We start from the raw sequence: 15,973 nt of genomic DNA, 5'->3' as shown, positions 1-15,973 counted from the left end.
CTTGAACTTGACTAATTGAGTTGGTTTGCCCCATTTTAAATTTATGAATAATTTTCCTTGTTTTTTTTTTTTTTTTTTTTTTTTTTTTTTTCATTTTCATTGAAATAAATCTGACAAGTCCTTTTATTTTCCTTCAAAAAATAAATCAAATCAAAATGAACGGGATGTTAACCACGACGACGTTTGACTGAACTCGGGCGCGTTGGCGGGAAAATTATACACCCCTCCATCACTAGCCACTAGCCAGTGCAAAAATTAGGGTTCAATACATCTTTCCTCTTCAACCAAAGTTCATACAAATGCAAACTCTGGGAGAAAAGCATTGATTCATTTCTGTTTTCGGTTTCAATCAGGAACCAAGAAAATGCCGACGTACAAGATCAGAGGAATCGACGTTGATTTTCCCTATGAAGCCTATGATTCCCAGCTCGTTTACATGGACAAGGTCATGCAATCGCTTCAAGAGGTACAATCGTGCCTTTTTATTTAAGCTAATAATCGATTTTTGCTTTCAAAGTATCATTAGATTGATGTGTCAGGGTAAATAGCTTAATTAAGAATTTATTCGTTAAGTCATTCTAGAATGTTTAAGTGTTTGTTGATCTATGAAGTGCGAACACAGACACAGAGACAGACACGTCGACTACACCAATGATAATTTGTGAAAATGATACAACTCAATTAATCATATATGTCGGTGTCAGACATCCACACTCGTCCGATGAAGAAGAGTGTCTGTGCTTCATAGTTAATTATAAGCTATTACAAGGAGTGAGGAACTTATCGAAATAAATTGATATTAGTTATTTTTCTAAGTGTATCCAACACTGGTATAGGTCATGTTCGGAGAAACAACTTTATTTGCCACTTATAGCATAAGCACTTATCATATAAGTGTTTATGAATAAGCTATTTCTAATTTTCTATTAGCAAAAGATAAAATAAAGTCAGAATGTTTTCGTATAAATTCTAATCTGTTTTCATAAGTTATTCTAGAGAGCTTACGGCAATAAGTTGTAAATAGGTTATGAACATGTAATAAGCTTTTTCATAAACTATATCAAATAGTCTGACAAGTGCTTATATCAGGAGATAAAGCTCAAATAAGACAATCCAAACATACACACAAGCCTAAATTAGTTATTCCAAATGCGTTCTTAGTATACTGTGCTGTGGATATTTCTTGATGTTATGTATTTGTGTTTCGGTATGGCAGGAATCTAATGCACTGTTGGAGAGTCCCACAGGAACTGGTAAAACACTATGTCTTCTATGTGCTACTTTAGCCTGGCGGAAGAGTTTGGGCAGTTTCTCAACTGGTATGAGCATAAAAACCGGTGATAACGGTAAAACCGAGGTTTCATCGTCACAGTCAGAGCCTGGGGCCTCAAAGTTTCCTACTATTGTATATGCTTCACGCACCCACAGTCAGATACGTCAAGTAATTCAAGAGTTGAAACGGACATCTTACAGGTCAAATTATGTTCACAAAGATCCTTTTAGTACTAAAGTTTAAAAATGACTTATCTATAGTTTCGATGCTATACCATTTTTTTGGTTGTTGAGAGTGTTGATAGTAATTGATAGTGTCTGTCATGTTGATTGCCGTTAACTCACCTAAAAATGTAAATTGAGACCATTCACTGGCACTTTCTTTCGAGTATCTACTTTCTTCAGCTTAGTGATTACGCCTACGGCACTTTCCCCTGGTGTTGGCTGATATTTAATGTTCACTAGACTTGTCCAAATTGAGCTGACTGTTGTAGTTTACAGTTTTATGGTGATATAAGTGTTTCGGGCCTAAGCTCACCTGGTTTTCATTAGTACGCAGACCTAAAATGACCGTTCTAGGTTCTCGTGAACAATTTTGCATTCACGATGAAGTGAAGTTACTTCGTGGAAGAACACAAACAAATGCTTGTCGATTTGCCTGTCGAAGGCGTGCGAAGCAAAAGCGTCGATGTAATCATTTCAATCAAGTTCTTGGTAAGTTTGTAAAACCTTATCCTTTGCATACAATATAGGTTACTGGAATCATTTATGAATTAACTGTGAAAATGTTCAGTCAAATTACTGTCAAATTATTGTATTTTGAAACCCACTTGGGTTGGTCTAGTAGTGTTGGTTTGGGACCTTGGAGTGTGCTCCTCTCAAGGTCTCATGTTTGATTCCCCCTGATATTTCGGTGGGTTAGTTCATACAAAACTTTGCTTTGGTTTTAAATGAGCCCCATGCAAGTGGACGGTGGGATTGGACCCCTCAGATTAGTTGGTCCTTGGGCTGGATACCGAGTTAAAAAGAAAATTGCATTTTGATTTTTAAGTTTTGACGTGTTATCATTTACGACGCATACTGATTTGAGAATATTACCAAAATTCTATGTAGACTATTTGAAGCAAAATCCCAATCTTGGAGAAGAGCCTGTGGATATCGAGGATTTGGTCAATATTGGCAAAACATCCGGGCCGTATGTTTTCTCAACTGCGCTGTATCCTTTTTGTTTTTTTATCAAGTGAAATGGTTGATTACTCAGACTTCTGCTTCAAACCGTGTCTGCTTATTTCAGGTGTCCTTATCATTTAGCAAAGGAGCTCCACAAGGCTGTTGATATAATATTTGCTCCATACAACTATCTTATTGATCGAGGGAAAAGAAAGGCTCTGCAAATTTCTTGGAGCAATAGTATACTCATATTTGACGAAGCTCACAACCTGGTACGAAGATTTACTAATAAATTACTGACAAACGAGATCTACTAATAAATTACTGACAAACGAGATTTAATGCATAAAACATTGTTCTTTACAGTGTCAACCTGGCAATTATTTAATTAACATTGTCCTTTTGACTACTCTAGTAATGTGTTGTTGTCTTATTGATACTTATTCATGACATTAAAATTTGCTTGTTATCACTAAGCGACAGTTACCTTCTGCAGGAAAGCATATGTGCTGACGCAGCCTCCTTTGACCTGCCTTCTTGGCTTCTAACAGCTTGCATTTCTGAGGCTCAAAGTTGTGTTGACCTTTTAATAGAAAGAAGAAATAAATCAAATGACAAGTCACAAAATCCAGATGATTTTGCTATTCTTAAAGGTGAGCTAAATCTTAAAATATACTAGTATAAGGTCCAATTCTCTGTGACAATATCATGATGTACGCTTTTACTTAATCTGTTAACATTATTTAGGAAAGTTATCTAAAGTAAAAAGCTTTTTTAGTTTTCAAATGTTTACTGGATTTTCTGGCAAGGCAGACAACTGTATACAAAAGACATTCTCTGTTTTTTTTTACTTGTGCAGTGTATTTCCTGCTATCAGGCACATGATGATATTTTATTTATTGCAGCGCTTCTTCTAAAACTTGAAAAGCGTATTGCTGAGGTGCATATTGAATCCAAGGAGTTGGGGTTCACCAAACCCGGGCCTTATATTTTTGAACTGCTGGCTGATCTTAATATCACACACAAGACTGCTCCCAAGCTTAAGAGTATCGTCACTGATGCTTCAACTCTCCTCGAAGAAGATAGTCAGGAGAAATCAACTAGCAACATCTGCAGATTGGAAACTATGAAGGATATTCTTGACATCATTTTCAGGGATGGAAGAACGTCTCATGCTAAATACTATCGTGTAAGTTTTGAACTCTTATTTACACTTCAGTGGATTGTTTGTGTCTTGTTGCTTCACAGCAATTCTTGTCTGTATAGTTTTGCTGCTTTACTTGTTCTATAGTATCTTATTTCAAAATTTTATTTGCCTGCAACAAACAGGTTCATGTGAAGGAGGCTGAGGCTTGGGCTGCCAATGGTTCTCTAGGTAGTTTTGGACTTATCTGGATGCACTATACATACTCTTGTTAACTTTGTTGTTATGTCAATTTTCACACATTTACTTTTAGTTTGAAAGTTAAATTTAAAACTTTTATCCTACATGTTGGGGCATGATTGATCATTTCTGTGGCACGTGTTCGGCTTATTGTTTATGATTTTTATCCCTATTATTGATCGATTTTGCTTTATTTCTTTTTTAGACTAAATTTATTTTAAGCTTTATACATCTGGAAAATTGATATTTTCATGACAAAAAAGAGGTTGATTCTGATAACTTTGGATTATATTTTCTTGAGTTTATTCCTATATCCTAAGCACGGTAAAGCTCTTGGGCCTTTGAGTCATGTGTCGTTCGATGTTTACATGCAGCTATATTGGAATAAGGATTTACAAGTTTAACATGTGACTGTTTGGTTGTGTAGTAAAAGTAATAGATACCTTGAGGAGGAAGTTTTCATGTAGAAATTTCATCTCATAAATGAAAAATATTTCTTTCATTCTACAGACTATCTAAAGTGTTTGCAGTGAACCTATACAGTATTTTGTAACTGTAGATATCCATTTCCCTTCCCTTCTCAGTTATTACGTCTCTTTATTTCAATGTTGCAGGCAAGGTGTCAAGGACACTCAGCTGGTGGTGCTTTAATCCAGGAATAGCTTTGGAAGAATTTGCCAAGGATGGGGTTAGATCAATTATATTGACATCAGGCACATTATCTCCTCTAGACTCTTTTGCCGAGGAACTGAAATTGTAAGTTCCTTTTCTTGCGTATTGTTTTTCATCTAATAATATATTACATATTTGTGTCATTAACTGACTGAGTTGATTCTGGTTGTGTCAGAGACTTCCCCATTCGGCTGGAAAATCCACATGTAATAGGCCCAAATCAGATATGGGCTGGAGTTGTACCTGTTGGTCCTTTAGGGCGTACTTTTAACTCCTCTTACCGCACTCGTGATACGATGGAGTACAAGCAGGAGCTTGGAAATGCAATCGGTATGTGTCAATCTCATGGCTATACCGGATATGTTACAATGTAGCCTTGTTTGTGCACTGTCTAAACATGCTGAAAGTTGCATATCTAGCTAAAAATGTTGGAGTTGCACCATGTTTGATAGTTGAAATCTTGTTTGTGTCTGGTCTGGAACATTGCATTCTTGATGTGGCTTGATCCTGGATCTATATTCTAGCCTTCTTGGCCTTTTCAGATTTTGGAGTGCTTTAGATTGACAGTTAAACATTCATAGGTTTTGCATATTATTGTAACATTGGAACTTTGCTAGTTTTCAGTAGTATGTGAAACTGTGAATCATTCCTAGAAAGATATGGGATATATATTTCATGTTTAGATATGGATTTGTGTAACTGGTTGTAAAGTGAGTTAGAGTTTAAGTTGTCACTTGTCAGAAAATTTGATATTTTATGTCCTTATCTAGCTATTTATTTGGAGAGAAAGACATCAGATGTGGTTGTTTAAGACAGATGAGTGTAGCTTTGCTTTCATAGCCCAGAGAGGAAAAATAACTTTCTGAATAGTATGCTGAAACCCAAGTGAGGAAAACTAATGCAAATTACAAGAAGTTAGTATTATGTAAATTGCATTCATGATTCAGATGGGATTGTTATTGATTGCTATAATTTCACCTTTTTTAACAGTAAATTTGACTCGAATTGTTCCGGATGGACTTCTTGTATTCTTCCCATCTTATTACCTTTTGGAGCAAAGCATTGGGTGCTGGAAAAGCTTGGTAATCCCTAATCAAAAGTTAAATTTGTATGCTCTTGGTTAATTTAACCTTTCTCGTGGTTTTTTATTTTCAGAGTAATGATGGTTCATCAATATGGGAGAGGATTTGCAAAAACAAAAAACCAGTAATAGAACCTAGGGAATCTTCAATGTTTACCTCATCAATTAAGGTATGATTTTTCTGTGGCATAGTGAACAGCATTCTTCCATAAATATCATTGGATGCGTAAAATAGCCTTATGGATCTGTATGTTTCTTTGACAGGACTACTTAACTAAACTGAACGATACCACTGCATCTGGAGCTGTCTTCTTTGCTGTTTGTCGTGGGAAGGTATGCCTCGATTCTGTCTGTTGAGAAATGACATGTGTTCTCATATGCATTCATATTATTAAATTATAATATGTTATACATATACTCATGTATGTAGTTGTACCTCTACTAGTATGACACAACCTTAAAACTAGGGTTGAAGGGAGGGATGCGGCAATATATGGGAAAAACTTAGGATACAAAAACATGTGTATCATATAAATTAACCAATCATCATATGTTTAACAGGGAAAATGTTCATGAATGTAACGTCATCCAAGAAATTGTACTGTAATGCAAACCTATAGCTAACTGCTTCCCTTTGATGCATCTGAACCTAAAGTTTGTTAGTGTGAATGATTGTTTAACAGGTTAGCGAAGGATTAGATTTTGCAGATCATGCAGGTAGAGCTGTGGTAGTTACTGGTTTGCCGTATGCCACAGTCACTGATCCTAAGGTTTGCTTTTTCCATTCTCTTATTAAAAATCTCTTACCATTGTTTGCTTTGGCTTGCAAATTTGTATGTTGTTGCATTCATTAAGCATTCTGATCATAGTAGTCAATAGCGGCCAATAGCGCCGCTATAACGGCCGCGCGGTGCGGTGCGGTGCTGGAGCGCTACGCAACAAGCCATAGCGTTGCGGTGTGAGATAGAAGCGCTATAGCGGCGCAAGGCTTCGTAGCGGTTTAGAACCGCTATTTCATTTTAAGAGAAAATACAAAATTGTCCTTGCTTTTCTGCTGTTCTGTAAAACTTCTTCACCTCTGTAAATCTTCCTCTACTTTGTCGTGTTTGCTCTGTTATCCTGTTATTTTTTTGTTTAACAATCTCAAAACTCTGTTGTCCTGTTACTTTTTTGTTCTAGTTTTCTTTGTTATTGTTGATTCCAAACTCCATTCTGCTCTCTCTGTTTCTCTTGGTAGTTTGTACAAACAATCCTCTGTTTTGTTCATTTAAAACTCTATTCTTCTCTCTCTGTTTCCTTATTTTTGTTGTTTTTGTTTTTATGAAATAGCGGTCATAGCGCTATGCGCTATCCCGCTATAGCATTTTTGGAGTCGGCCGCTACGCGCCGCTATCCGCTATTAACTACTATGATTCTGATACTAAATAGTCCAATTACTGGTAGTTATGTCACTTACATATGTTTGTATACATATGTGCTATATGTTATTAAAATTCAAACATTGGGTTCATTTACTAACAGGTTCGTTTAAAACGTGAGTACTTGGATCAACAATCTGGGGCACAAGGAGGGTCGTTCAAGGTTACAATTTTTTTATTTGACATTAATGTTGTATCACCTGTTCTATGCAATACATATACTTATTTATCTGGATTCTGGAACTTAATCAGGTTTTAACTGGAGATGAATGGTATAATCAACAAGCCTCCAGAGCTGTGAATCAAGCTGTTGGACGTGTAATTCGCCATCGCCATGACTATGGAGCAATTATTTTCTGTGATGAAAGGTTTTAACTTTTAGATCTTTTGCTCTAAATTTCTCCAAAATATATAGCTTGGTACTGCTGACAGAGTAACAAACTTTTATGAGCAACCCTCCGCTCTCTTTTTTTAGTCTTTTAAGTGGTGCATTTTAAAAGAAAAAGATATTGATCCAGCTGTTTTTTATCTTGAAAATAAATGATAAGCCGGTGGCTTGTTTTGGTCCTAACAAATAGACGTTTTCTGAGTGATGTTCTCTTCCACCATCTCTCTATCGAAATTCAGTGTCATGATATTTGATATGAACTACTAACCTTTCCTTTTATCTGAATATTCTGAAATAAGTATCTGAGTATAAACTTCAGCAAATACCAAAATTAACCGATACACATATCAAAATGCTACTTTTTTTTGACTAAATGTCAAAATGCTAGTTAGAATTATTGCTTATCAAATTATATGTCTGTTATTCTATGACCTTAGCAATTATTATTTTGGCCTTTGGTTTGCCAACTTATGCCGTGGGATTATTAAGGTCTTGGAGTAATTTACAGGTTTACACAACCTCATCGCCAATCCCAAGTCTCAAAATGGATACAGCCTCACATCAAGGTGCTAGTTTGTTCTGTTGTTTGTCTTTTTGTGTAACATTTTTTGCACTAACTAATTTCTGATCTTGCAGTGCTACTCAAGATTTGGAGAAGTTGTTTTTACTCTGACTCGATTTTTTCGAGATGGACGAACTCGAGGTGCTGCAAAGCTGTCATTATTAGAAGCTGAAAATGGTGGTCAGTGTTTGCTAGAACTATATTCTGTTGGCTTTAGTTCTGTAAAATCTGGTCTCTCCCTAGTTTTACTGTCACACTAAAATATTGTGAATATGTTTCTTGAATAGGCATTTGAATTTGTAGTAAATCGGGCTGGACTTTGTTATTTCACAGAGGGAGGGTACTGTTATTAAATCTTGGTTAACTCCTTCCACCCGGGAAGGATAAGGAGGAAAATAAGATGAACATATTTAACTTAAATAAACTGTTTTTCTTTCATACAACTTTCTATCTTGCTCCTGCTATTTAAACCCTTGGGCTCAACTACCCATCTGCTTGATGGATTCTAATTTAACTAACTGAAAGAAGTTGATACGAGAGAGAATTTCAGAGAGAAAAGTGTGCATAGATTGTTCTGAACAATAACTCTCTGCGTTGTCTGAGTTGTACTCATGTATTTATACCAAATTCAGTTAGTTACAAACTCTAACTGACCGTTGTATAACTGCAACAGCAACAAATTGACACGTGCTACCATACTTTTATACTCTACTATACTTCTATACAGTATAGTATGTTACAAGGTATAGAAACTAGAAAGTATATAAACCATACAACACAAATCATATGCTTCGACAATACTAACTGAACAGAGATCTAACTGTCTAACCAACTCTAACCCTATTCCCATTTATTCTTCTGGGTCCTATCATTAACTCATTCCCTAAAACTATTGTATTTTCTCAGTGTTTTTATGGTGCATACTGTTTTTATCCAGTACTAACATAAACTGTTTGTGTTTTGTTTGAACATACATTTTTAGACTTTTTTTATTAGCAGAGCAACAGTAAAGAGGGAAAAAAATAAAAGGGAACTTAGGATATAGTCCGAAAAACAAAACCACGTTCTAACTTTGATAAAGTCTAAAATTGCAATCATATCTCTAACTTTTTTTTAGTTGTAAAAGAATTCCTATAATAATTCTAAACTGGACTGTATTTCATGTTCCATTTCTGCAGTCTTCAATCAATGCAAATCTGGCTAATAATTGTTTTCTTTTTTCCTACTAATATAGCAATATGATTTAACTAGATTATCTTTCCCCATTCAGGGAATCTGGGAGAAATTCCATCATCAGAGCACTCTATGGAGAAATTTCACATGGAAAAACTTCTGTCACCTCTGGTAACTACTTGATTGTATACTGTAAAGACACATTTTTTGAAGCATATAATGCTTTTGTTTGGTACCCAAGTTTGTTAATGATTGTACATGCAGCCTACACCAGTGGATCCAAACTGCACTTTGAAAGCTTCATCTTTGCTTGATACAAAAAAGGGCCACACTTCATTCATGCGGGGAGTTCTGCCTGCCAATCGCTCATCTTTGTCTTCCGACCATAGGATGTTTGTAGGTAGTGAAAGTTCAAGTGATACACGCGAGGTAGTTTTGCATAAAAGGAGGACTGTGCTGTCACAAGAACATGACGGGTTTGATTTGGCTGATAGTTGTCAACTGGGTGAAAAATCAAAGAATATGCTGATAGCACCTTGTATCACCAAGAAGCGTAGATTTATAGCAGGAGAGTATGACCTAAAGCAACATTTTGGAAATTCTAATGAGCAATCATCGTCAGGTAGAATTTTCTTAAATCACACAGCTCTTATTTCAGTGTGTAATAAATTCAATTTTGATAAATAATTAGATTTTTCATATAGCTAGTCAAAATGCTCAAGGTGACGTAGATCCGCAATGTAAAGATAATGTGACCTCTCAAAGTAGAAATCTTGAGTTTCTTAGACAAAAAGACAATCTTCCTGCTGATTCAACACCTACTTCTGATGGAACCCAAGGATCAGCATTCCTTGCTCAGGTAAAATCTTTTGATGTGATAAATAGTTCTGCATATTGCACGAGATGTAGGAAATGCATTAACTGCCAATAACTGGAACCAAAATAAATTAACTATCGAAGCCAATCTGCTAGAGAATCTTATGAAATACACGAACTTGAACAGTAAGGACATGATTAGATAGGGTCTTAATTTTGACATTGGTTCTTGAAATGATTACACAAATTTAACTGGAAATTTCTAGTTCCTTTTCATTTGCTGATCGTTATACAGAAATGACAGTTCCTTTCTTAGAAAATACATTGATGAGAACTTTAGAGTGAGGATGCTTTGTTTTAATCATGCTCTGTAGGTCCGAGATAAACTCAGTGCTGCAGAATATATAGACTTTGTGGGTTACATGAAAGCGCTCAAGACCAAAACATTGAAGATTAGCGAAGTTTTACTAAGCATTTCTAGATTGTTTTCTGGACCCGAGAGGCTACCTCTCCTAAAAAGGTATGTAAATCTATAACAATATGTAAAGGGCAAACTCATTATAGCTACTATTATTGCATAGGCAAAGGCATTGTATACGCTAGCTGTGAAGTGTCTAGAGGGTCTTTGCCCTCCATTGAGATTTCCACTCAACTTGTCACTTTTGTGCATGATTAAAAGAGGAAACACATTTCAGGCATTTGATCGAATTGAAATTTCTGATGTCAAATCATCTTGACCTTGGCCATCTTATGCTCAACAGGTTCAAGGATTACATCCCAGCAAAATATCATTCTTTGTACGAGCAATATGTTGAAGGAAAGGTTGATTGAAAGTGTCCTGCGACTGTCTCTTGATACTTTTTCAGCTAAAGGTCAGGTGTGCTCTTAGCATCTCTCCTAGTTTGTGGTTGATAATGTGTTGTGGACAGGAATGAATGTTTAAATATTAGTTCATCACACTAGTTGTAACAAGTCTAGGAATGTGGGAACAGATGAAGCAATGTTAATTAGAGTTTGGTGTTCTCTTTTATTTGATAGAAAAAATGATCTCATAATGTCTGGTTGAGGGATTTAATCCAAAAAAATAATTATTTAGGCACCTTATTGCAACAGGTATACTTTTTTGCAGTGTCAGACAAAGCATATGTTGGAAAGCGTCATCTGGAGAATTAATATTGACCTTGTGACTTGAGTGAATCAGCACTGTATACTTCAGAATGACTTGATATACATCAAGAGAATGACCAGGGAGTTTCTTTGGCCGGCGTCGAATCATTATGGAACAGAAACTTGCTCCTTGGTATTGTTCCCCAACTGTCTGCTCTGCCTGTGATAATATATATCCATTTTTAAGCAAAATGTTGAGATATAAAATGTATCCCGTGGCAACCGATTTTGTTCAATAATCCATCAAGATCATTTATCTGTATTATATTGTATTGTATTGTATAGATAAAATAATGTTATAAGTTTTGAGTTTTACTTTGTAATCCATCAGAAACATAGTCCGTCAACACATGGAATGCAAACAATATGTTGAAAATGTATTTTTCAATAGTGACTTGAACGTTGGAGTGTCATGACAAGTACCAACTCTTGTGCCGTCAATTCAAGTACCAACTTTTTGTTTATCATGACTAAGTTGCATGTAGATCCTAATAAACTAGAGGGATATGAATAAACAAAAAAAAAATGCGAAAGTCTGAATTATTATAAATTAATGTTAGTTTCTAATGAACATATTTATATCAATCAATCAATACTAATTAAAATGAACTGTACTTTGGAATACCAAACAAACTCAAAGGCTTCTATCTTTTTCTTCATATGCATAACTGAAGCTCGATCAACTTCTACAGAAGTTATGAGCTATCACCATTCATGAGTCTCGATCAACTTTTTCCTCTCTCACTCCCATTCTATATTATACCAGCGTAATAATTAGGTAGTGTTAGACTTACACCATTAACTAATTATGATATGTTTTGAATTTTCCGATTTAATCCTTGGTTGGTATTTTACTTATAATTAAATTAAATGGTTCTTTGTTTATGTATTTAAAAAAGTGCATACATTGTTAGTTTTGGCTTATGTTAATGTAAAATTAATTTTATGGATATGATTAATCTATATAATAGTAACTTCCAAGTTATTTTTGACTCTACCATTTATCAGAATGGGCTGGTCAAGAAATATTTGTTTGTGTACTTTTTTCCATCTATTCTATCTAATTCTAAATTACGATGTATGTTAACCATTTTTATTTAATATATAAATAAATCATATTCTCATGATATGCACCATCTGAAACGTAGTTACCGTATATGAACAAACAAGCAGACAAGGGAGAATGGAACCACATTCTAGCTATCGTATACCACCGGGGAACATGCGATAAACAATTTGATCATCAATCAGAAATCCACAAAATCAGCAATATTACAAAAGCTAAAACCATTAACGACATCTTTCTTCAAGATCACTCAATATCATAATTTGATACACCTTAATTACCACCACATGTAATACCTAAAATTATAAACTCAACACAGTTTTCCATACTAACCTATTGATCGATCCTATGTTAACTTTTTCAACCAATTAATTGGAAATTTCAATCTCAAACCGATACAGGTTTAAAAAAAATTATTAGTTGTTTTAAATAAATATTGTTAAACATAGATATACCTTAATTTTTGTGTTTGTGTAAATTGAAGTATTATTTACGTGCAACTGCTGCTGCTGAGACTGATTAAAGTTGAGTAGTAACACCATAGACAACAATCTAAGAGATATACTTTAGTTTACAAAAATAAAACTTGACATGCTTTTGAAGCATGAGTTTTATGCATAACATTAACTCAAGGACCATTGGATCCTGACATAAGACTCCAATATTCAAGGATTGTTTTTGGAAGAAAAAAACCCCTCCCTAATACATTTATTCTAATATATATTTTATTTCATGAAAATTAGCTAACAAAAAAAAAAAAAAAAAAAAACTAAGAGGAACCAAATTCTATGGTAACCTGCTTGGTCTTCTTCTTCCTGACTTCCCTACCAATCCTAACAGTTCTCACGCTACACGGCTTCGCCGGAGCAGCCTCTGAATTCTTCCTCATAACAGTGATCAGATCAACAAAAGCACTTAATATAAACTTATGAGATTTTTTCTCATTAACATTAAGATAACAAAATAAAATCTCCTCCATGAAGTCCCAATCAATTTTCCTTTGATTGTTTTCAATCTTACCATACTTTGATTCCACCAATTCTTGCATCGATCGCCTGAAATCATCGTAAGGACTTGGAGAATATGATAACAGTGCAACACAATTCTCAGGAAGAGTGTGATGATTGTGATCATCATGGTTTACTACAATAACCTGTTTTGAAGGTGATGCTGTTGATGATGAATTTGAATTATTCGAATTACTCGAATCAGCTTCATCACTGTTTGTTAGAGACAGTGCATCTTCCATCAATGATCCTGAGTTACCTGGTTTCACGAAGAATCGTGCTGAGCCACAAAGATCTTGAGGTGGTGTTGTAATGAATCTCGGTGATTCCAACAACCAGGAACCACCAATACGTTTTGGTGGTTCCTCGTTGTTTTTTTCATCCGAGATTCTTTTGTTTTTGTTGTTGTTGTTGTTGTTTTGTTCTGTTTCTTCATCATCTTTGAAATATAGAGACTTGAAATTCTCAAAGAGAAAACGGTCAACGTCAGCTAGTGTTGCAGCATCATTGATTTTGTTGTTATTGTTGTTAACGGCGTTAGAGGATGATATGTTTCTGCCGTTATCTAAGGAAAAAGATGGTGTTTTAGGATGTTTGCAGCCAGAGAGCATTTTGGTTAATCGAATTTGAGGTTGTGGGTTTTTGTTTTTGATTTTGTTGAGGTAATCTTGAAGGGTTTTTTGAAGCTTCTTAGGCATGGTGTTGTTTGTGAATTGATCACAATAAGGTTTATGGAATGAGTGATGAAAAATTTCAAGGTGAAGAGTGTGGTTTATACATAAATAAATAGAAGAAGGATATGGAAAAAGAGGGGAGTGAGGATAATAAAATAATAAGAAAAATAATACTACTAATAATAATAAAAATAGTATAAAAAAAATATAATGTTAGTTGACAAATCTATGTTTATGTATTATTTTTAAGTTAATATAGTTAGGGGAAAATTTGGTGAAACGCATGGTCTTGGTTGAGTTGAGAATCATGCTTCTTGCCAAATGCCATTAGAAAAAGTATATTTTGATTCACTGAATAAGAACTTCTTTTTGGACAAGATGCATGCGAACTTGTTGATATTGACCAGTAATCTTTTCTACAATTGCCTAACCTTGGGTGAGAAATGAGAATTGGGGTGATTAAAAATAAGGAAGATGGTGTTTACATACCAAAAGAAATAGTACTCTTTTTCCATATTTTGTTGTTTTATTATTTTGACTGATACACTTTTTTATCATGGGGAAAGGAAAAAAATATAGTTTCAATGTGTTGAAAATATCTTTTATATAAATGAGTCAACATCATACTATTTTTTTTTTTTTGAACAAAAAAGGTGAGAAATATGGTAATGAGAATATTATTGTTGTCAAATGACCTTCCCAACATGTATCGTAGGCCGTTTAAATGCCTTTGACTTGCGAGACAGCAATAATTGTGAATTTAGTGCTACATATGTTACCCTAAAATTGTCTTATTATGTTACACAAAATAAGAAGTCCCTGTAGGTTTAACTCAACTGGTATTTATATATAATTAAGAAGAATATAATTGTTTTAACGTTAAGAATATAATTATAAATGAAAGTATGAGAATATTATTAACATTTGATTAATTTGCCAATCGAGATCGAGTCTAGTAGAATAAGCTAGCATCTTCTTCATGAGTTCAACCAAATTAGAGAATTTTTAGATACTATACTATTTGACAAATAAAAAGAGAGAATGAGTTAGCCTCCTACAAACAAACAAATGTTTGAATCCTGATTAAGATAGAGGTTCACATTTAAAAAATAAATTTTAGAAGCTCACATTTAAAAAGAATATTATAGACCTGGTACATAAATTATTCAATGAACATAAAAAGTGAATTGTTTTTTTATACTAAGAATGAGAGGGAGTACTACATTTGTCTCAAATTATAGGATATGTTACCCAAATCGCGTGAATTAAGTATGTTGATACCACAAATATGTTGTTTGAAGAGTTGTTTGAGATAAAAGCTCACGTTAGATGAGTCTGATTGACAAAGTCTTACGATCTAACCTACATCATACGCAAGTTAGACTAGACTTTTATTGTAAATAGACAAGACTAAAACTTTTTTAGAAGTCTACTTAACTAAAAAGATTGTGTTACATGCTATAAAAAACTTTTAGGCTTAATAGACCGGTCAACTTAATTAAACATAATTAAATTCAGATTAAATTATAAATTTGCGAACCTTAAAAAAATTTATTTTTTAAGTGGTTAGAATCAAACTCAATGCATATCTTATCGGTAGTTTTTTTTTTTGGTTTTGGTACAAAGTAGTACTAGTTACACTGTACTACTTGACAAAAAATTTACTCCCACCGTTCCTAAGTGATCATTTCGTAAAAAAATATTATCCTAAAATAACTGACTTATTTCACTTTTCAATGTAATATTAATTATTTTTTTCAATTATAACTTTAATTAATATCACTTTCAATTCAATATATTCTACTTTGCATTTATGTTAATGGAAAATACATCAATACTTAACAAAAACATTTAAAACTATTTTTCTCTCTCTTTCACTTATACATTTTTTTTAATAAGTGTGAAATGAGTAAATGACTTACTTAATTGAGAACTGTTGTTGACACATTTGATAAGGCTGAGAAACACGAGTAAAATACATTTTTGCCCCCTCGGCAGTTAACTGCTGTGGAATTCAAAACCGACTGCAATTAACTGCCGAGGAAACGCGGGAGTTAACTGCCGAAAATTATATTTCATCAGATGAAACAGACACCTACTCCCCCTACACACTATTTTCATCA

General features: G+C 34.2%; 2 protein-coding genes across 7 annotated transcripts; one reads left to right on the top strand and one right to left on the bottom strand.

Moving 5' to 3' along the window:
* Nucleotides 1-133: 133 nt before the first annotated feature.
* On the top strand, nt 134-11,525 carry LOC11425787 (regulator of telomere elongation helicase 1 homolog). 6 transcript variants are annotated; one of them, XM_039830912.1, is made up of 25 exons: nt 134-260; nt 354-466; nt 1,217-1,473; nt 1,832-1,986; nt 2,386-2,467; nt 2,567-2,714; nt 2,939-3,095; nt 3,348-3,631; nt 3,772-3,817; nt 4,441-4,582; nt 4,674-4,828; nt 5,489-5,580; nt 5,654-5,749; nt 5,844-5,912; nt 6,263-6,349; nt 7,101-7,160; nt 7,250-7,365; nt 7,894-7,951; nt 8,022-8,127; nt 9,218-9,291; nt 9,385-9,742; nt 9,825-9,979; nt 10,311-10,456; nt 10,698-10,813; nt 11,050-11,525. In XM_039830912.1, exons 2-24 carry the CDS (start codon nt 365-367, stop codon nt 10,765-10,767), a joined length of 3,015 nt encoding a protein of 1,004 aa, XP_039686846.1. In that variant the 5' UTR covers nt 134-260; nt 354-364; the 3' UTR covers nt 10,768-10,813; nt 11,050-11,525. The 6 variants fall into 6 exon arrangements, 5 of the variants coding, with proteins under 5 accessions (XP_039686846.1, XP_024632979.1, XP_003597775.2 ...); XM_024777211.2 differs by having other exon boundaries at nt 136-466; nt 10,698-10,808; nt 11,066-11,525; XM_003597727.4 differs by having other exon boundaries at nt 136-466; nt 10,698-10,808.
* A 1,197-nt stretch (nt 11,526-12,722) lies between these two features.
* LOC11433470 (transcription repressor OFP14) lies at nt 12,723-13,970 on the bottom strand. Its single transcript, XM_003597726.4, has one exon. The coding sequence runs from the start codon at nt 13,872-13,874 to the stop codon at nt 12,939-12,941; it is 936 nt and encodes a 311-aa protein (XP_003597774.1). The 5' UTR covers nt 13,875-13,970; the 3' UTR covers nt 12,723-12,938.
* Between the last annotated feature and the right edge of the window lie 2,003 nt (nt 13,971-15,973).

Source organism: Medicago truncatula, chromosome 2 (genome assembly GCF_003473485.1).
Source record: "Medicago truncatula cultivar Jemalong A17 chromosome 2, MtrunA17r5.0-ANR, whole genome shotgun sequence".
Lineage (NCBI taxonomy): Eukaryota > Viridiplantae > Streptophyta > Magnoliopsida > Fabales > Fabaceae > Medicago > Medicago truncatula.
The sequence above is the reverse complement of the archived record's forward strand: the minus strand, read 5'-3'. Positions and strand labels throughout refer to the sequence as shown.

Coding starts and splice junctions, on each gene's coding strand:
- LOC11425787 (XM_039830912.1), top strand. CDS start 365: ATGCCGACGTACAAGATCAGAGGAATCGACGTTGATTTTCCCTATGAA. Junction 4,583..4,673: donor TTTGCCGAGGAACTGAAATT/GTAAGTTCCTTT, acceptor TGGTTGTGTCAG/AGACTTCCCCATTCGGCTGG. Junction 4,829..5,488: donor GGAGCTTGGAAATGCAATCG/GTATGTGTCAAT, acceptor CTTTTTTAACAG/TAAATTTGACTCGAATTGTT.
- LOC11433470 (XM_003597726.4), bottom strand. CDS start 13,874: ATGCCTAAGAAGCTTCAAAAAACCCTTCAAGATTACCTCAACAAAATC.